The sequence below is a fragment of the Sorex araneus genome, chromosome 4, assembly GCF_027595985.1.
Source record: "Sorex araneus isolate mSorAra2 chromosome 4, mSorAra2.pri, whole genome shotgun sequence".
In the NCBI taxonomy this organism is placed as follows: domain Eukaryota; kingdom Metazoa; phylum Chordata; class Mammalia; order Eulipotyphla; family Soricidae; genus Sorex; species Sorex araneus.
In genome coordinates, this window is record NC_073305.1 from 215749035 (window position 1) to 215770324 (window position 21290).

General features: G+C 43.3%; 1 protein-coding gene across 3 annotated transcripts in view; it reads right to left on the minus strand.

Annotated features, from left to right (window-relative positions):
* Positions 1-21290, minus strand: part of MRTFB (myocardin related transcription factor B) — a 172599-nt gene that overhangs the window by 78798 nt on the left and 72511 nt on the right. For 2 of the 3 annotated variants that reach the window (XM_055134843.1, XM_055134844.1), the window contains exon 5: positions 17404-17466. The exons of the other annotated variant lie outside the window; for it this stretch is intronic. In XM_055134843.1, coding sequence (XP_054990818.1) covers positions 17404-17466 — 63 coding nt within the window. The remainder of the gene's footprint in view (positions 1-17403; positions 17467-21290) is intronic. 3 annotated transcript variants of the gene reach the window in all.

Sequence of the window (21290 nt, forward strand, 5' to 3'; positions counted from 1 at the left end):
CTTGCTGCTTTACAGAAACAAATGAAAATGTACCTTCCTTCCCCAGTGATAATGAGCTAAGAGCCTACAAAATCATCAACAAAGCCAAACCAAAAGCAGTGTTTAGGTCATAAAATCACGGCAACTAAAATAATTTAAAAAAAATCGCAATGCCAATCCAGTCACAAATGTGTACAAAAGCTATACAAAAAGTATAAAATACCGCTGAAATTAAGAAAAATCAATTTATATACACAGAGAAGGAGCATACTAATGTATGAGACCTTTAATGTCAATTCACTCTAAATTATCTACTGATCCAGCACAATTTCAATCACAGTCCTGCAATAAAAAAGAAATTTTATTCTAATGTAGAAATGCAGGGTCAGGCTGGGGCTCAGTAGTAGAGCACAGTTTCTCATGTGTGAGGTCCTGGATTTGACTCCAAGAAGGAAGGAAGGAGGGAGGGAGGGAGGGAGGGAGGGAGGGAGGGAAGGAAGGAAGGAAGGAAGGAAGGAAGGAAGGAAGGAAGGAGAGTAAATGAAATAGAAATGGAAATGCAAAGAACCTAGGGTATCCAGAACAGTACTGTAAAGGGAGAACAAAGTTGGAAGATGGATGCTGCATGATTTCAAGATTGATTAAGAAGTTACAGTAAACAAAGACTACGGAATTGGCATAGGATTAAGAAACAGATCAACTGAACAAAACAGACAGCCTGACACAGATCCATGCAAAGAACAACACTTTCATTATAAAAAACACAAACCACCCAGTTTTTTGTTTGCTTTTGTTTTTTTTTAAATCGCCAGTGTATGGGGTTGGAGCGACAATACAGTGGGTAGACTGTTTGCCTTGCATGAGGCTGAGCCAGGTTCAATACCTGGCACCCCATGGGAGCCGTGCTCCAGGAGTGACCCTCAGAGCAGAGGCAGAAGTAAATCCTGAGCGCCGCTGGCTGTAGCCCCCAAAGCAAACCCCACCCCCATGCGTTTTGTATAATACTATCGTTCAGAATACTTAGAGATACTTAGAACCAGGTCAAGTATGAGAGAGTCTATCATCTCAGAACACAGCGGGGCAGAAAGGGCGGGCATCAGGAAGAGCTCTGAGGGCAGGAGGGCACAGGCTTTGTTTGTGGGACCCCCCGGTTTTAGCCTTGATACTGCATGGTCCGCAAGCACTGAGGGAACAACCCCAGAACACCACGGAGGGAGCTCCCAAGCATCAGGATGGCCCCCAAACAAAAATAAATGAAAGAACAACAATAACAACAAAAAATCAGCAGCGGCAGCACTATGGACATCCATCCTCTAAACAGAGACATTTGAAATAAATACTGAGCCCAGAATGATAAACATACTGGAGCTTGCAGAGAGACGGGTACAGATGTCTGCAGTTGATTTTACAAAGTGTGAAAAATAAAACTGTTGGCTGAAGGGTGCTGAAGAGTGCATGAGATAAAAAAAAAAGCACGGTAAATATAAAGGTAGAACACAAGTGAACAAATGATCACCACACAATTCTTAAAAACTCTGCTCTTGGGGCCGGAGTGATAGCACAGCGGGTAGGGCGTTTGCCTTGCACGCGGCCGACCTGGGTTCGATCCCCGGTATCCTATATGGATATGGTCCCCCCCAAGCCAGGAGTAATTCCTGAGTGCGTAACCCCTGAGCATCGCTGCGTTTGACCCAAAAAGAAAAAAAAAAAAAACCTCTGCTCTATATCTTTCACACCAATGGTCAATGAACACGTTGAAAAGTACTTTTAACAGCAGCTTTATTCAGAACAGCCCCAAATCAGAAACAGTTGAGGCAGCCGCAAAGAGGAGAATGGATTAGTAAATTGTGATATACACATACAGTAAAATTCTACTATATACAAAAGCATGAAGTGCTGATGTTTACAATGAATCTCAAACATGATGCTCAGTGCAAGAACTTTACATGATAGTGCTTATTCTGCAGTGTTAGAAGGTGAATCACATTAACGTCCACAACTCTTTTTGAAGTATGGCCAAATATGTGATGGGCTGATAAATAGAGGATATAGATAATAAAGCACAGAAAATGTTTATTATAGAATTAGGGCATCTATCCCATGAGTATTTATATATTAGTAGTCAGTTCCTTCAACTTTCCAGTATGGTTTCATTTTCGCAAAACAAGATGTTAGCAAAATACAAATAATGGCCCCCAGCCCCCCAGGGTGCAGGCTTTAAATTTCTTGTTAAATTTAAGTAGTAAGACTGACACATACATTTGGAATTGGCTGCTCTGTTTTGCAGAGAAAGCAAATATTATTATAATTTCTTCCTTCAAAATTATTATGCTCTACTTTTTACTATCAACTATGGGGAAAAAAGAAACAGAAACATATGGCTCTAATTGCAGAAAAACTATCTCCTGTCATTTCGAGTAAAACACTGTGAGAAGGTTAAATTACAAAATAAATGACAAGATCTGAAAACCAGGGAAAACTAACCAGTTCCCCCCCCCCCCCCCTGACACTAACCATTTTATGTAGCGAATTATCCCAGAAGCGAGGGGTGCTCATCCTAGCAACCACACGATCAGATGTAACAGTCAGGGCGAAGACTGTGGCCCAGCTCGGATTTCGAGTGGCAGATGAACAGCTCAGTCCCAACCATCTGCCTGGAAGGGAGGCATCGGGCGTACAGTGAGTGCACCAACAAGGCTCCCTGGCAGATGGAGGCACACGAGCAAGGTGGAGGGGGTGAGGAGGTGAGAAGACACGTGGAAGGTGGGGTCAGCAGCACACACGAGCGTACAGGGTCCCCAGAGCCCGTGGTATGGTGAGGCTGGGCAGCAGGGGACAGGGCGGCACAAAGGATCAGACGGACGGGGAAGGGTGGGACCTAAGAGATGTTGAACTCCCCCTTTAGCTCGACCTAAAGGCCACGTGGAACGACTCTCAGGGGCTGGGAATCCCACGTATGTACACACACACACACACACACACACACACACACACACAGTGGAGAGGTCCGCTGGCAGCCGGGTGGAGTTCAGGCCAGGCCTGTGGTCAACCGCGACTCTCCACAGCGGCCAGGATGAGGGGACAGATACAAACTTATTTTTCCTGCCGTTTCTCAGAAAATTTTCATATCACGAGATCTCTCCTCGATGGGCAGGGCTGACCAGACTCTGGCACAATCAAAAGCAATGGAATCACAGAAACTCACAACTAGTGGGAGCGTTCATATTAGAAAGACAATCTAAATGCACCATGAAATCTACGAGCACTCCCAGGAGCTGGGGAGCAGCAAGCTCCAATCTCAAACCTGGCGCCTGGGGAGAAAGGAAGACACCCTGGGAAAGAACCATTTTCCGCTGTCGTCTGTTTGGGGTTTTTCTCAGCGAAGCCCTAAGTCTCAACCAAACAGGACTTTAAGAACAGGACGCATGCTACCAGTTGAGCATGGGTCCGGGATATCAAATTCTGGGCTCACACGTACCCCAATCTGCCACTTCTAGTCAAGTGCCTTTGGTTTTGACTCTAGATCTCGCAAAGCCTTATTTCTGTGACACAGGAAAGGCAATTCAACTCATCTTCCGGGCTTGCCACGAGAGTAAACGGAGAAACTGATCACACAAAGCCCCATGTGCAGCAGCTCTCTTCTCTGACGCTACCAAGGGCACGGGCCCCCAGTCATTCCTCATGACGCCTAGAGTCTCCAGCGAAAAGAACTCGGGAGAAAGAAGGCAAGTGCAAGACTTCTCAAAGGGAAAATAAACCCATGGAAACCATTGGGGAAAACGGTTTTCTCTGGGCCTTTATCCATCAACAAGCAGCACTGCTGAAAAGCAAACGCCTTTACTAATTAAAAATGTAACTAGGGCTTAGATCTAGGATAAATTGATAGAGAACTAAAATACTGGGGATTGCATTAGTCGCAGAAGTTAGGCTGAGTTTCCCTGAAAATTAAAATAAACTACTGAAATATTTCTCTGCAAATTTATGAGAAGCTGAGCCACATCTTTAGAGGCTTTAAAAATGCTTCTACCTGATTTGCTTCCAGCAGGACCCTAAGAAAAACAATCCAAAAGGCATAAAAGTATAAAAAAATAGTACACTATGAAATTGGCTGTCTACTTCAATTACAAAGGATAATAAAGTATAGGGAACAGCGATAATAATAATATTAGAAAGCAAAGAGGGAGTACAGAAGAAGAAGAATTGTATTTGCCTATGACTGCTTGTAGTCATTTATTTTTAAAATGCATTTGTAAATAACGATTTTGTGGGTAGGGGAGAATAGGGGAGTGTGAGTCTTTACATTCTTTTTACAGAGTTCTGGCCTTGGAGGTACAGTAATTATAAAAAAACTAAACCAAACATGGGGCTGGAGTGATAGCACAGCGGGTAGGGCGTTTGCCTTGCACGCGGCCGACCGGGGTTCGATTCCCAGCATCCCATATGGTCCCCTGCACAGCCAGGCATGGGAAGAGTTTACAGCTTACGATTCTGTATTCCTCCTTCCTGCCCTGGCCCATTCAGGACCAGCAAGCAGGAATAATTTTTCCTTTCCTGTTTGAAGTTATTATTCCTAACCTTGGGTCAAAATCAGTGTCCAGGGGCTGGAGAGATAGCACAGCGGGGAGGGCGTTTGCCTTGCATGCAGCCAACCCGGGTTCGATTCCCAGCATCCCATATGGTCCTCTGAGCACCGCCAGGGGTGATTCCTGAGTGCAGATCCAGGAGTAACCCCTGTGCATTGCTAGGTGTGACCCAAAAAGCAAAAAACAAAACAAAAAAACTAAACCAAACATGGTTAGGGGCCAGACAGACAGCAAAGGGTAAGGTGCGCCTTGATTACTGCTGATCCAGTTTCAATTTTGGCCCTGGGACTAGCGAGCTAGCACAGTGGGTAAAGCATTCACCTTGCACAGAGCCAGCAGGGTGTGACCCCGGCTCTGCAGAAGGTACCCTGTGCTCTACCAGGGCTAAGCCCTGAGTGTAGTCGGTGTGGCCCCCAAACCAAAAGCCAAAAAGGGAAAAAAGAAAAAAAGGAATCCCAGCCCCACATATTTCCTCCTGAACCGGCCAGGAGTGAGCCCTGAGGACAGAGCCAGGAGTACCACCCGGTGTGGCGCCCCCGCCCCTGCCCCTGCCCCCCCCCCCAGTCCAACTGAAAAACTTAAATAAGGATGAAGAGCAAATTAAAACTGACATTAAGCAGAAACAAATGAAACCAATTATGTGACAAACCAGTAACAGCGTCATAAAAAAGAAAGCAAAGAATTAATCCAACAAACATCTGCCTATGGTTCAATGGCAAAATGAACCATGAAGAAGTCTTTCACTTAATTGTAATGTTGTATGTATAACGTGATTAATAATAGATGTGGAGTGTGATTCTGAAATTATTTAGTATATTACAGAACCGACAAATGAGTAAATACACTGTTAAGGGGAATAGAAATATGTAAACAATAAATGGGAGAAGGAGAGGAAAGTAAGCATAGATGGGGTTAAAGTTATATCCAGGATTAAAGGGTTAACTTCAGGACTGGCTCGATCAAAGGATTGAAGATAGAGGACAGAAGATCCTGAAATATCCTGTACCAAAAAGTAGGTGCTGATATTTAAGGAAGCTTGGGAAAGGGACATGAAGACACCTTGAGGCAGACACTCAACAGCCAATTTTGGGATAATAAAAACTTATGACAGTCACAGGGAGTTCTTTTCCAATTAAAAAAAAAAACACTATGAATCCATAAAACTTCCCTCAGGAATGGTCCTCTCCAGAAGAAGGCCAGCTAATAAAGAGGAAATTTTAGAATCAGAAAATCATCTTTTCCAAGTACCCGTTCAGCTTAGTTAGGCGAGAATAAGTGCTAAAATCCCAAGTAGAATATGAGGAATAATAGGCAAGTACTCTCAAAACAACTTTTCTTTGTCGTTATATTGCAAGAAAGGGTAAGTTTACACAGGAGCGCTCTCCTAGGAGAGCTACTGGAAACTCTACTAGGCGGTCAATATCGGAGTCACCGGACAGGACAGATGGCCACGTACCTTCTGACCTGAGGGACAGAGGCACAAAGACATGGAGAAGCCAACTGAGGGCCATGCTGCAGGAGAATGGGACCGGACTCACCGAAGTGTCGAGTCACGGAAGCAGCTGCCATGCCGCTGGCAGGAGGTGGCAGATATTTACCTGCCAGGTAGGCAGCTAGGCAGGAAACCGATGTGTTCAAAGGACAGAGTATCACTGAGTGCCCACCAGAACTGAGCCCTCAAAGAATATGCCAGGAGGTCAGTCAGAAGGAAGGGGATGGGTATGGAATTCTCTCTCACCTGTGGAACCTAAAAGCCACACAACAAGGGAACACTGAGGCAGAAGGCAACACAGTGGGGGAACTGAGTCACAGAACTGAGCTTGTATGTGGGGATGGTGCGGGTCTGAAAAGGAAGGGCACTGCTGAGGGCTGTGGTGTTGGAATTTTGTACACTCAAAATCATCAGTAACAGTCTTACAAATCACAGTACCTCAATCAATGAAAAGTTAATTTTTTTTTTTTTTTTAAGCAAGAAAGGAGCCATGAAGAGACCTGGAGGAAGCTGAAATGCTAAGTGAGAGCATTTCCCCGGAAGGTGCCCCGGTGCACGAGCCCGACCAACGTGGCCGGCTGGACAGGGCAGCACTGTGGACAGCATCCAGACTCGCGGGCCTGCCGCAGGGACGGGGGACAACGGGAGAGGAGGTGGATGGACAGAACCTCGGCTTTTTAGCAGTGGAAACAGTCTTACGATGACGGGTCCGTGTCAGTGATGCGCTGCTGGAAAAACGACAGAACGTACGTCCACCACCGAGAGCGAACAAACCCTGAGGCACAAGTGGAACTCACAGGGATCATGATGTGCTAACAAAGGGTCACTCTTGGTTTTTTAAAAAAAAGAACCCAGCCCTACCATACTGATGAATAATACTGCTGGCGGCGGGGGCGGGGGTGGGGGGGAAATGCCATGGTGCTGTCTTAATTCTGCTATAAAACTGAAACATAACAAAGTCTGAAAAGAAGCCCTTCAAACTCAAGTAGGAGATCTGTTCGAGATCAAAGATGGAAGGGATAAGGCAAGTAAACGTGTTACTTCATTAGATCCTGGCTAATAAAAAAGGGGGCAGGGGCAGCATGAGGGAAAGTGAAGAAATGCAAAAATACAAAACAGGAGGTGTGCCTAATAGTCTATTGAATCAACATACTTTTTTTTTTTTTTTTTTGAGGCTGACAACTGTTGTGTGGTGTGCAGGAGAATGTTCTAAGACGATGCATGTCGGCATCGTCCGGCGTGCTGGGCACATTCATCAATTGTTTTTAAATGAAAAGTCAGTCAATTGCTTGAAGCTGAGAAAAGGCTATTCTTATAAGTTGTTTCCTATACCTTACTGTAGGAAATTATAAGAGAAAAAAATGCCCATTCATATTTTTTCCATAGTAGAGATACAGTTGATTTATGGAGCTAGAAGAAAATTTTCAGTCTTTAAATGCCAAATACTTGATTATGAAATAAATTGCATTACATGGTGATTTATCATTAGGCTCTCAAATTTGCTAGCAAATTTGTTAATGGCCAAAAAAGAACCAAGAGTCTATTTGGAGAGCTTCCAGGAGAGGAACTGAGACAATTCCTTCGTTCATTAGCAGAGAGCCTTCAAAGGCGCTGGGCTAGACCGAACAGAGACGTCTCTGAGACCCCGAGCGGTTCTGTGCTAAAGGAACTTCCCTGGCCTGGCAACATCTGAGAAGAGCGTAAAGTGAAATACGACAGGAGAGGAGAATACTGAACATTCCTGTGAGGTTTTCTTTATTTGTATGAACATCCACATGAAAAAGCACCAATTACATGTTGGTTAAACTTAAGCAGAAGGCATTCCTGACAAATTAATGAGGCAGATGATGACTCTAGATTTGAAAATTTTGAATCTTCAATCGGCTTTAAAGAAGAAACGGCTCTGTTTAAAAATGTTAACAGTTGAATTCTAGCTTTACATGTGGTTACATTTATACCTTTTGCAACTACTTCATTATAAAAGTTGAACATAACAGTCTAAAGAGTTTAACTGCTTCCAAATAAAACTGCTTCCAGTTGTAATAATACTTTTTATAATCTCAGTGGTAGCTTTCCAGCCAACCCTATCTTTAAAACTTTATTCCTCAATAGCTGCTTGTCCTAGCATTATTTACTCTCTCTGACCCTGTTTATAGATCTTATAAAATGGAAAGAACCAAGACCTACCTTATAAGGTAAAACGCCTTTACCTATTCAGGGAAGAAACTCTACTGGCAAAAAATTTGTACTTTAATTTTGGCTATTTACCAGTGTGGGTCCGTATGTGGGAGCAGACGGTAGTTGGATGCAGAAACCCAAGGGAAACCTGGTCACAGGGCCTTGTCTATGTGCGGAAGAGCTTTGCGGCCGCTCTCCAAGCCCGTGCCCGGTCTTGAACACGCAGCTCACTAGCCTGTTTGCTTCTGTGCGTGCTCATTGCCACGGACGAAGGCCGTGTTCCCTCGCAATATGCACTGCTCCCTTTCTCTCCCCTCACCTCTTTCTAAACAAGCTTCAATAAAAACTACCTTGCTTCACCAAAAATAAATAAGACTTCATAAAAATAAGAATATCTGCATCACTGGCTACTCTGAAATGGACGACGCCTGCCCCCCAGGCAAAATAAACAAAACGGCGGTCCATTTCTGCGAGAAGACAGGGGGTAACTGAGACGGCCAAAACGCAAATGTTGCACGTTTAACTGACGTGACCATGTTTCTTAGAGAGGCGGGAGGCCCCGGGGATGCTCAGAGGCGAAAAGCACCTGCCGGGGAGTGAGCTCAGAGTTGGACTCCTGGTGCCGCCCGCGTGCTTTACCATCTGGAGCCCCGGCACCCGCTGCAAAGAGGTGTGAGCTCTGGCCCATCGAGGCCAGCCGCAGGTGAGCACCAGAAGGTGTGGCCCTCGGCAGGCACTGGGGTGAAAAGATGTGTGAGCACCATGCCAGGAGTACGACCTTCGGTGAGTGTCTGAGCACTGTGATGAGCCCAGGCAAGCGCCAGAGGCAGAAGGCATGCAGCACTATTGCAGGCAGTGTGACCCCGGGGAATGTGTGTGACCCCCCTGGTCACAGCAACAACACAACGCTAGAAAAGGAACGAAAACATTTTTGAAAAATTAGCCATGGTAGGGCTAATGTTTTGGGGAAAGATTCCACAGGAGCCTACTTTTCTTGTTTGGTTGACTTTGGGCCATACCTGGCGGTGTGCAGGGGCTACTCCCGGCTCGGTGCTCAGGAGAGCATATCTGGGAATTGACATGGGCCTCCTTCAGGCAAAGCATATGCTCGGGAGCACACTGAGTTCTCTCTCTCTCTCTCTCTCTCTCTCTCTCTCTCTCTCTCTCTCTCTCTCTCTCTCTCTCTCCCTCTCCCTCTCCCTCCCTCTTCCTCTCTGTCTCTCTCTCCCTCTCCTCTCTCTCTCCCCCCTTCCTCTCTCTCTCCCCCCCCTTCCTCTCTCTCTCTCCCTCTTTCTCCCCCTCTCTCCCCCCTCTCCCCCTCTCTCTTCCTCTCCCTCTCTCTTTCTCCCTCTCTCTGTCTCTGTCTCTCTCTCTCTCCCTAGCACACTTTTAAAAAAATAACCAAAGAAGTCACAGGGCTGGGGATTCTTGTCCTGCATGTATGAAGTCCTGGGTTTGACCCCTGGTACCTCAAAAAGAATAATAACCAGGGCCACTCCTGGTGAAATGTGGCCTGGAGGTGACCTGGAGGGTAAGTGTTGGCCCCAGGCAGTGATGCTCGCGGCCTGGCCTTGCTGGGGCCACTGGCCCCCTGAGAATGCTGCCCGGCGCGGGCCCAAGCCTGCGCTCTGCCCTCGGCCTCTGCACACCAGCACACCCAGGCCAGTTACTACCGTCACTGAAATCATTACTTTTCTCCAATATCTAACCCGGAAAAGTGGAACTGTATATGTGAAACTTATTTTTATAGAAACCAAATGTATTCTGAGATATACAAAATGACTACTACTGATGACCTTAATTTCCAAGAGCGACTATCTGCCTTTCATTGATGCAACAATGTCGTAGGTACTTGGTTTCCATCTGTGATCAAGAGGGCGCCCGGGCCAAAAGTGAGGCCCACCCCCAGGGGCTCTTCCCACCCCTGAATCCCCCGCCTTGCGGAGCTCCATGTCTGTGCCCGCTGTCACTGAGTGACTGTGAGGGTGTCACGCAGCGAGGGTGGCCACGAGAATCGAGGGGACCCTGCTGCAACTACCAGCACAAGCACAAAGTGGGAAGCAGTTTTAGGGGGTGTCATGATCTGAGAGTTTTTCTCTGGTTATCACAAATGGCAAGGTTTCATCTTTTTTGTGGCTGCGTAGTATTTTGTCAATGGATCTTTCATGACTATCTGGCTGACGCTTCAGAAGCAACACCAAAAGCGTGAAAGACACTTGCCTTGAGAACAAACCATAACCAGCAGACTCATCCTGCAACCAACAGTGTGGTTGCACTCACGCACCAACCCAATATTGGGAGTGACTTCTTGTTCTCTGGAAGGTCTGGGTGTTGGGATGGATCAAAAAATAAAAACGTTCTACAACACACTTGTCAGAAAGCTGAGCTACATGTATTTGGAGGCGATTTCAGATTACGCGCCCAAGAAGGGATAACTCAGGTCACTTAGGCTGGCTGAGTTGTGACTGAGATGAGAGCTCGGGGAAGGCTAAGGAACCTGAAACTGCAGGGGAAAAATTCTGAAAAGGTGGGACCAGGGCTGAAAATGAGCTCCAGAAATCTGCCTCTGCATACCTTTATGTCTTCACTGCACACAAACCGATGTATGCACAGGAAAAATTTTCACAAGACTGGGCAAGAAACAACCAGAAAGCTGTAGGTTAAACATCTCCCAGTGTTTATGCATGGTTGGAAATGTCTGATTCTCAATCAACTTCAGTAGAAAGTCTCTCCTGGGACAGAGTGGGGCATTTAACAGAGAACCCAAAGGGCGTTGGGTCCTAGAATCTCTTGGACATCAGCCCAGACATGAAGGCTGGTGTGGTTTTTTTTTTGTCTTTTTTTTTTTTTTTAATCTTTTTGGGTCACACCTGGTAATGCGCAGGGATCATTCCTGGCTCTGCACTCAGGAATTACTCCTGGAGGTGCTCAAGGGACCATATGGGATGCTGGGAATCGAACCCGGGTCGGCCGCGTGCAAGGCAAATGCCCTACCCACTGTGCTATCACTCCAGCCCCGGGGTTATTTTTTGGGTTTATTTTTGGGCCACACCTGGCAATGTTCACAGTGGTGCTCGAGGGACCATATGGGATGCTGGGGATTGAACCAGCATCCCCTAAAGTCAGCAGTGTGCAAGGCAAGCTGTCCTACTCGCTCTACTACCTCTTCAGCCCCCTTAACTCAATTTTAAAAGGTCACGAAGGTGATCTGATAGCAATTTAGCTGTCTCCGAACCAAAGCCCAACACTCTTTAAAGGAAGATAACATAAACCAAAATGCAGACACACAGCAACATAACATTAACAATGTCCTACCCAATAAAACGTTATCAGATTACTTGCCAAGAAGCAAGAACGTGACCCTTTATTGGGAGAGAAGTTCATCAATAAAAACTGACCCTGGGAGGAAAAAGTGAAACCAGTAACAGCTATCACGCAGTGAGCACTTAAAAAAGAAAGCACTCTACAGGGAAGAGAAACATGGTTTTAACAAGTACAAGATGGAGGGCAGGAGTGTAACTCAGCAGCACCTCACATTCCTGGGGATCCCCGGCACTGCAAAGGAGACTTCTAGAAATAAAAATGTAGCATCTAAAACGTTTTACTTGAAGGGACTAAGCAGCATATTAAACCTGCATTAGAAAAGCTCAGTAGTTAAGAGTCCTTAAAAAAAAAAGTCTACTTAATACACCATTTAAAAAGAATTCAAATACTTCAAAAATTAACTAAGAAGAAAACAGGAATAAATATCAAATTGAACAAACATAACCCAGCGAAGTAACAGGTTTAGACTCATTTATGGAAGGGAGCCTCCAAGACGTTCCTGCAGACCCAGCCTTCTATTTCTCAACACCTCACCCCCCCACCCCCACCCCAAATAATCCGCTTCTAAACTAGGGCAACCTTGAAGAAACGTTGCAAAAGAAATAATCCGTTTTGTCTCGCTAGCAGATTTCTCTTTGACGGGTTTGGGTGAAGGAAGCTGCCACTTTGGACAGGCCCGTGCGGCAAGGAACTGAGGCTGGCCTCCCGCCCACAGACTGCCAGGAATTGAGGCGCACAGTGTGGCGATCCCCAAGGAACGTGATCCCCCCAAGAGCAAGGAAGCTGACGTGGAAAAAGCATCCTCCCCGGCCCTAGCTGGCCACTGAGACAGAGGGTGGGCTCTCAGGACTTGGAGACAGGGCCCCTGCCACACCGTACCTGAATGTCTGACTCCCACAAACTATGCTATGACCAATGTGCCTTGAGTTAAGCTGTTGAGGTCTAATGGAAGGGCCCAGAGTGATAGTACAGTGGGTAGGGTGTTTGCTTTGCACGTGGCCGACCCAGGTTCGATCCCTGGCATCCCGTTGGTCCCCCAAGCACTGCCACAAGTAATTCCTGGGTGCAGAGCCAGGAGTAACCTCTGAGCATCGCTGGGTGTGACCCAATAAAGCAAAAAAAAAAAAAGTCTAATGGAAGTAGTTTATTACAGAGACAGATAATTCATAGTTCAGCCATACCAATCAATGATCACTATAAATGCAAATGATCCAGATATTGTAAAAAGGCAGAGATCAGACTGAACTTTTTAAAATAGATGAATGGATGACACAATAAGGTATCTTTTTTTGTTGAAATATAATATCTAAAACTTAAAAAATTAAATAAAAAATGATCCAGCCCTATTCTATCTAAAAGGAACTTACTTATAAAGGTTATAGGTAGGTTAAAGACATAAAGCAAAACAAAAACAAAACTGAAAGAAATGAATGTGCAGTAGGAGTTCGGGTTTTCAACAGACCACTTAGAAATTGAGAAAGCAAGTAAAAATAAAATCAGTAAGGCAATAAAAGACTTGAGAAAACTTATAAACCAAGTGGACCTAAATGATATCTAACATTTTATACCCAAGAGAAAATAAACATTGACTTTTTCACGGGAGAGTGTAAGCAAATTAGTTTCAGTGTGGTAAACAAAAATTAAAAAACATAAAAAGATACTTTCTAAAATTACTGAAGCCTAAAATTAATAGTTGAGGATTAAGTTCACTGGTTTCTTTAAATTTCCAATTTTTCAGTCCTAACTCTTGAGTGTAAATTTAAATAACTCTTTTCTGCTATAATCCAGCAGATTATACTATTTGGGAGGCCAAATAAAACTGCAGCTTTTTGAAGGCCTAAGCATTTCGCTTCAGCTAAGGGTTCAGATAGCATTCAGCAAACAAGCAGCTGCCCTACCACGGACAAACAAACAAGCACAAAGTTATGCCATCAGAAATTTCAGTAGCTTATCAATAAGTTGTTATCTAACCAAATTCTGTTTCTTTGAAAAATGAAGAGGCTAAACAAGAAAAATCTATGTTCGAATCTATATTACAAAAGCAATACTTTCTCACATTAAGAGCATGTCTAGTTACATGTCACCGTTATTCTTGGCTTAAGAAAAACAGTAGCAAAACACACATCTATTTTCCACTAAACACATTTTATACTTCAATTAAGAGATACACAATTGTTTAGTACAATTCAGTAACTATTTGTAAGCAATTACTAAGCAACTTAATAATTCACCTTGATTTGGTTTTAAAAAAATTTATCTAAGGAGACATCTTGGGTTTCTAATAGGTTACCAGACTATGATAAAATGAGTTTTGTTTTTATTATTAATTTTAAGATGCTTGAAGTCATATATCTATTTACTTCGTGTGTCCCATTAAAAATTTTGTTGGAAACTTTAATCGCTGCAACAGGTAATCAAAATCCTAAGAACTTTCAGATTATGTAGGACTCTTTGACTTAAAACTCTGAACATTTATCAAAAGGATTAACTGAAAAAACGGAAACAAACCATACAAAATTCCCAACAAACCTGACCCTTCAAATGTGGAATGCTGTTCACCCCTGGAATTTCATACATGCCACTCAAAAACTAGAATGGGACAATCAGGAGGCCCTGTAGCAGTTAAGGCCAACTATACACCAAATAAATCCTAATTACCCATTTCCTTAAGTTGTCCAGGCTCCAAATCTCATGGGTTTTGTCCTTCTGGTTTATTTTTAGCATTATAGTCTTTTTTAAAAAAAGAAATGCATTATGATACAGAAAAAAATATTTTTTTGTTACCCTGACCCCCTTTTCCAAATAAAATATTTTAAGAGGAGTCAGAGTCACTGAAAAACAACCTCTAGGTCTGCCCCTTCTCAATATCCTTAAAGCATCTGCCATCATCCCAAACTTTCCTAGAATATTCTTCAACTCCAGGGGTGTATAACCTTCAGGTATGTATAGGCCACTGTGAAACAAGTCATGACATCAACATACACACATGGGTTACTTTCAAAAGGTCATTTCGAAGTTCACTCAACCTCTATGTTAATAACTGGGTTCATAATGAAAAACAATTTAATTTAGAGATGAGTATGACATACATTTCCTGGTATCAGAGAGAGAATTTAAAAGACAATTCAGGGCTAGAAATCTTCAGTGTGACTAATAACTTTTATGACTCTGAAATACCAAAAGTCTTCCGCACAGTACTTATCATATAGATAAAATGCTTTAAGAGAGTCCAGCAACCCTATCTACTATCTTGATCTCTTCAGAACAAGTACATAAGAAGGAGAAAAATCTATAAATCAGTCCTTGATGACAGAGGGTTTGTTTAGGAGTTTACCGAATGGAATGACCCTGCTGGAATTCCTTCAGGCAGCCTGTGAAAATGTCAGAATGGAGTCTGTTTTGGAGGTCATAGTCCCTAGAGAGCTCTGAGTTTTGGCCTGTTTGTCTTTTCACATGCTTTAATATTTGAAAATCATTCCTTGTAGACACTGACTGATGCCCAGGGAATGCTAGGATTGTGGGAACTGGCAGTACCAACAAGAGAGGCAGACTTCATGGGAAATCGGTGCCTACTACATTTGCCCTCTCGGCTTTCATCAGATAACTTGTTCTTCCAATGCTACGAAGGTACATGGCGAAACGCTAAGAAATGCCTGTCATTTTGCAGTCTTAAAAAAGAAATACTTGTGGAAAATGGGTGCAAAATTTACCGGAATCACTGAAACACTTAAGTTATAAGGCATCATCATTAAAACGTGAGAAATTATATTCATCTAGGATAAAGTGAAATACCACATTTGCAAAATATACAGACAAAACCCAAATGAGTTATTGAGTGTGCCCACACCATTCTAAGTAGCACTGTCATCCCGTTGTTCATCGATTTGCTCAAGCAGGCACCAGTAACGTCTGTATTGTGAGATTGTTGTTACTGTTTTTGGCATATCGAATACGCCACGCGGAGCTTGCCAGGCTCTGCTGTGCTGGTGGGATATTCTCGGTAGCTTGCCGGGCTCTCCCTTCTAAGTACTTGACTAATGTGGACTCATTTGATCCTCAGGCGAAGCAGGAACCAGTGTAATCCCATTCTGCAGATGAGGAAACTGACAGCAAAGGTAACAGTGGTCTTCCATCAACATTAGTGATGGGAAAGCTCGAGCATGACTCCGACGGAGGCGTGAGCAGAGCGGGAGGTGCCAGGGTGCTGCTCTGACCACTGCCCAGGCTGCCTCTTTCCCAGGTGTCTGACACCAGCAGTCCAGGTAACTGCAACATACAGCTGAGGCTGGGCCAAATGAGTGGCAGCTACTGCAAACGCTTTTCTTTCATTTCACCCTTTCAGTCTCTGGGTGGGAAGCACATGTCTAACAGGAGAGGCACAAACGTTGCCGGACCCCCAGAGCACAACCAGGTACAGCAGAGCGCGCTCTGGAACGTGCAGCCCTTCTTTTCTTAACACCAGGCTCTTAAGAACCCTCCCTAAGGTCAACTGTATACAGCCGAGGGCATACGGGCCAGGGGGGTAACAGAAAAGTGAGGGTGCTCGCCTACCAGACGGCTGCGACCATGACCCTGGCTTGAATCCTGGCACCATACGTGGTCCCGTGAGAACTACCAGGCATGGCCCTGGAGTATCACTAGGTGTGGCAAAAAAAAAAAAAATTATTTTGTTTTAACCAGTAAGGGGATAACTTTGAAAGATTTTCGTGTCCAACAATTTTTTGAACATTTTGAACTGCCAACACTGTATGTAAGCTCAAAATCTAAGAATTATATGAGGGTAAGAGATACAATGAAGGGGGCCAGAGTGATAGTACAGCAGGTAGGGCGCTTGCCTTGCACATGGTGGACCCGGGTTCAATCCCTGGCACCCCATTTGGTCCCCTGAGCATCTCTAGGAGTGATCCCTGAGCACAGAGTCGGGAGGAAGCCCTATGCACAGCCCAAGGGGGATCCAAAATTTAAAAACAATAACAACAACAACAACAACAAAGTGAGATACAGTCAATAATCATTCAATAAATGTTTTTTTAACAATAAGAACATTTGACACTGTTGACACAGGTTTTGGCTGATACTTGGGGGGAGCCAAGTAAGCTGATAGAGCAAACTTGCTTTCATACGACACGCAATGTGGGGTTTGGCCAAGCAATTCAGTTGAGACACTTCTTCAGGGCTGTGACTGGGCCCCAATCCTGTCGGAGGAGACAGGCATGCTGCTGACCGATTCTAACGCGAGTCAGGTTTTAAACAGCCTACGGGAACCAAAGGCAGTTTGTGAAAGAGTCTTTTTGTTTTTCTTGTCATGTCTTTATTACAGAGACCCAACTATTAGCATTTTCCATTATGAAACCAACAACGTAAAAGACAAAAGAGAAAAGAAAACAAAAGGAAAGAATAAAAACTTGGACTTAAAAATAAAAAAGCTAAAGTATTGTCTTTTAACTGATAGTCCGGTGCTGTTAATAAAAATGTTAACTCATACCTGCCCAACCCTTGGAAATCATAAATAGTAAGATCTCTCACACGTTCTGAATTAGATACATTATTTGAGTATACAAATGGAATCCATTTCTTTGTCCATTTAAGTAGGGGGTGGAGGAGAGTGAGCGGGCATGTAGGTTTGGAAAATGACTGATTCGTACCTGGAAAAAGTTCTATCAGTTAAATGAGATAGGAGTGATTTTTTCCCCCCTGTTTTTGGCTGCCCAATGAATAGCACACGGCAACGGTGATGATGAGATTTAAGAACACATGACATCACGAGGAAGGCAGCCAGGGAGAGACACATGGGCTGAGGGCTACCATACAGATACTACGACGACACAGAGCGCTTCGGAGACTTACCCACGCTCACAGACTGAGTCAGCGGAGGAGACTGAAGTCCTGACTCCCAAAAGACTACACTTCCTGTTAATAATAGCAGGGTAGCAGGTGAGGGGGGGAGAGCCAATAGTCTGGATTAACTTAAAGTTGAGTTAGAAAAACAATGGGTATGATATTTGCCAATTAGTCTGGTGATAATATTAGCGTAGCACCAAAAATAAAATCCCAATACATTTGTCATCCCAACATATTTGTCTTGTTGCTTTCTAACATCGTGCTTTATTGCTGATTTCAAGGCAAATTAACAATGGAAGACAATAATCATGCTCCCTTTTCTTCAGGACACCCCGAATACTTCTCAGGCTTTTCTAAAGCAAGTATCCCCTATCTAGCACTTCTTTTTCTTTTTAGCTAGTTCGTTGTGATTGGGTGAGGTAACAGTTATAAATAAAGCAAGCCCAAACTTAACAAAGTTTTTTGGCCCAGTAGAGGGTCTGATTATATAATATTTAAGTCCAACTAACCTAAGTAGCTAGGGAATTATAGCTAAGTAACATTAATCACTATCATTTTGTTCTTTTTTAAAACTACTTTCTGAAGGACAGAAAAGTGTATTTCTTAATAGTTTCAATTTATTCACCAGTTCATGAGTCATGCAGTGACTCTAGCTTTGTAAAAATATCTTGAATAATCTATATAACAAACAATGCACGTCGAAGACTCTAGTAACTAGAAAAAGCTGGTAAAATTTTTTGGCAAACATCTTTGTAAGTTTAAGATAATGAGCCACATGTTGGATTAACCTCCAATTACTATTATGTGCTAAACATTACTTTTAGTGAATGTGTTGATGTTGAGCTTTCAAGGGCATAGGGCATTTCTGCAGTGGAATACGAGCAAAACACTGGAATAGCAACTCAAAACAAAGCTCCAGGGGCTGTTATCTGGGGACTAGGGTCTTGCTGAGGTTATTTCTGAAACCACAAGCATCATCTACCTTGCACCCCCCTCCAACCTCCAGCAAAATGAAAGCAAAGAATGAGAACATCTGACTCCACCAGCTACCGAGGGGAGGAGACTTAATTCAGGCCCAGCCCGCTCTCCCCACCTGTGTATGTGTCTAGGCGTGTTTAGCAATGCACTGAAGCAAACAAAATCCTTAGTAACAGCAAAACTACCTAATTAGAAACTCAGAGCCAAAAAAAAAAAAAGAAGGTGGACAGCGTTACAGGAGCTTATTTACACTGTGGAGAGAAAAACACACTACTTAATAGGAGACTATAAAGAAATCCCCATGAAAGAAACTGCCTCGCCTATAAGCTACTTACACGGCTTTTTCATTGTCAAGGCTCAAGAGATTGTCACCAACAAAAAGAGTTTGAAAGCTGCCACAACGAATCAAGACTTTCATTTGCAGTTGTCAGGACACTCTTAACTGGCTTTAACCTTTATTTGAGTTCAACAAAAATTCGAAAGCCAAAAAAACATATTTTGTTAAAAAAAATTATATTAAAAGAGAATGATTTCTATTCTCTGGAAAGGACTCAACTCCTTTTAATTTTGAAAGTCTGGGGAAAAAATTACCAAAATATATCAGAACAAGCATTAATATCTTTGGGAATTGTATTAGCATTATACTGGGGGTCTTAGAGCATGCCCAGCAGTTCTCTGTGCTCACGGATGTGCCAGAGACTGAACCTGGGTCGGCAGCATGCAACCTAAATCTAAAATTTAGGATATTTTAGATATCCTAAATATCTAAAACAGATATTCCAGACCCTACATACTTTAAGAAAGGCACTGATAAGTTAACGTTACAGAAGAGTATTCATTGCTATTACCTTTAAAATTTCACAGTTCCATGTCTTGGCCATTTGGCATCTATTTCTTTCTTTTCCACTCATGAAACTAGGCTAATTTTGTCTTATTGTCTGCTCCAAAGAAATGAGAAACAACCTTTCCTCACCAGTCTCTAGTAGATGACACAAGTCTGTGTACGCTCTGGAGGACAATGATTTTTTTCAGGATAAACACTCATCACCCTTGCACATTTCCCAGCACGGGGCTGACAGCAAGTCTCCAGGCCTAATGAGCAGTGGGGGAATGTTTTCAGAGGAAAACTTAAAGAAAAGGCCAGCTGTGAACATATGTTATTTGTTTTCTATGATGCAAGGCAAGCAGTTTTCTTTGGCTGGCTTTCAGGGCCAGGGAATGATCATCTGAGTGTTCATAAATGTACTGATACCTACACTGAACTCGGTGAAGAGTCACCTTGGGTTTCCTGGCATGCAACGAACTCTCAAAAAACAACTTTCTTGGGGCTGGAGTGATAGCACTGCGGATAGGGCGTTTGTCTTGAAAGCGGCCAACTTGGGTTCGAATCCCAACATTCCATATGGTCCCCCGAGTACCACCAGGAGTGATTCTGGAGTGCAGAGCCAGGAGTAACCCCTGAGCATCGCCGGGTGTGACAAAAAAAAAAAAAAAGCAAAAATCCCCCTTTCTTTCTATTAACTAGCGATTCAGGAACAGAACAATAGGTGATCTAAAACTGTTCAATTTAATGATGGAAAAAAAATAGTATTTCAGATGGGACTACCAGATGAAAAACTGCAGTAACCTAATAATAATACCTAAGTTTAAAATAAGAATGCCAAATAAATCTCATCTCTTGACTGATGCTTGAAACATTCATTTCATTGGAACTAGTTTAAAAATGTCTGTTAACACAGAAGGAGGAAGGTGGCAAATACTCCTTTTTCATGGACTTAATACTCCAGACAGTGGGTGAGAGGGTCTCTATGGCCATGGAAACAGGACCGAGTCTCATCTGAAAATCCCTGGACTCAGAACCAGACCATGTACTAAAGTTCCCAACTGCTTTATGAAATAGGACTCATGTCAACCACATCTACTCTATGGCAGTATTGCCAATGACTTAAAAGTCTAACTTCACCTATGTAGGTACCTGTCTTACAGATGACCTTGTGAGTGAAAAGCTTCTCCCTTATGGTCACATCCAAGGCAAAAGGCTATTTTAACAGCCTCCTTTTCTGGCTTTATAAAGCTGTATTCAATTTATAGCACTGAACTCTTCCTGTTTTAACAATGAAAAGAAAACCTAACAGTCCCTTTGATTGATTTCCTTTCTATTCCCAGTGTTTCACCATCAGAAGGAAATATTAATACTGAAATATGAAAATAGACCTGTGGTGTGTATAAAACATCAACATAAAGCTCAATTTGAATTATTTTAGCAAAAAGCATATTATTTTTGTTTCTCTGTATCTGCTTTCCTTTACCAAAGTCTCTTTGGTTGGGCAGGGTTATTGTCTAAAAGATGCCTTACTTTTTAGATGCCACTAACTACAGAATTATTTTGGCCATATTTAGGGGTAAAGGAAATTCTTAGCTTCTTATTATTGCTAAATACCTTTTATATTTATTAGAGTGGAGGGACTATTGTGTTTTTGGGGGCAATACTTGGCAGTGATAGGGTACTGCCCTCAGGGATCACTCCTGACAGGCTGTGGGGGTGAACATATGTGGTGCTGGGGACCAAACCTGGGTTGCTCACATGCCAAGTACAACTATCTTATCTGATGTACGGTAGCCTCTACCCCAAAAAGTGGGACCATTTTGGCCTTCTACCGTTCTCAACACAAGTATTAATAAAAATGAGGAAAATCCTACAATCCTCACCCAAGTATACATTTTAGTTTTTCATTTTTCTTGTAAAATCTATTTATAAATGATTCACTGGCACAATCCTTTTCTATACAGTAATTTCAGATTGAAATATCACCTTTTTGGATTTGCTGTTTGGGTCACAGCCAGCAGGGTTTACTCCTGACTCTGCATTCAGGAATTACTCCAGGTGGTACACAGGGAACCATATGGGATACCAG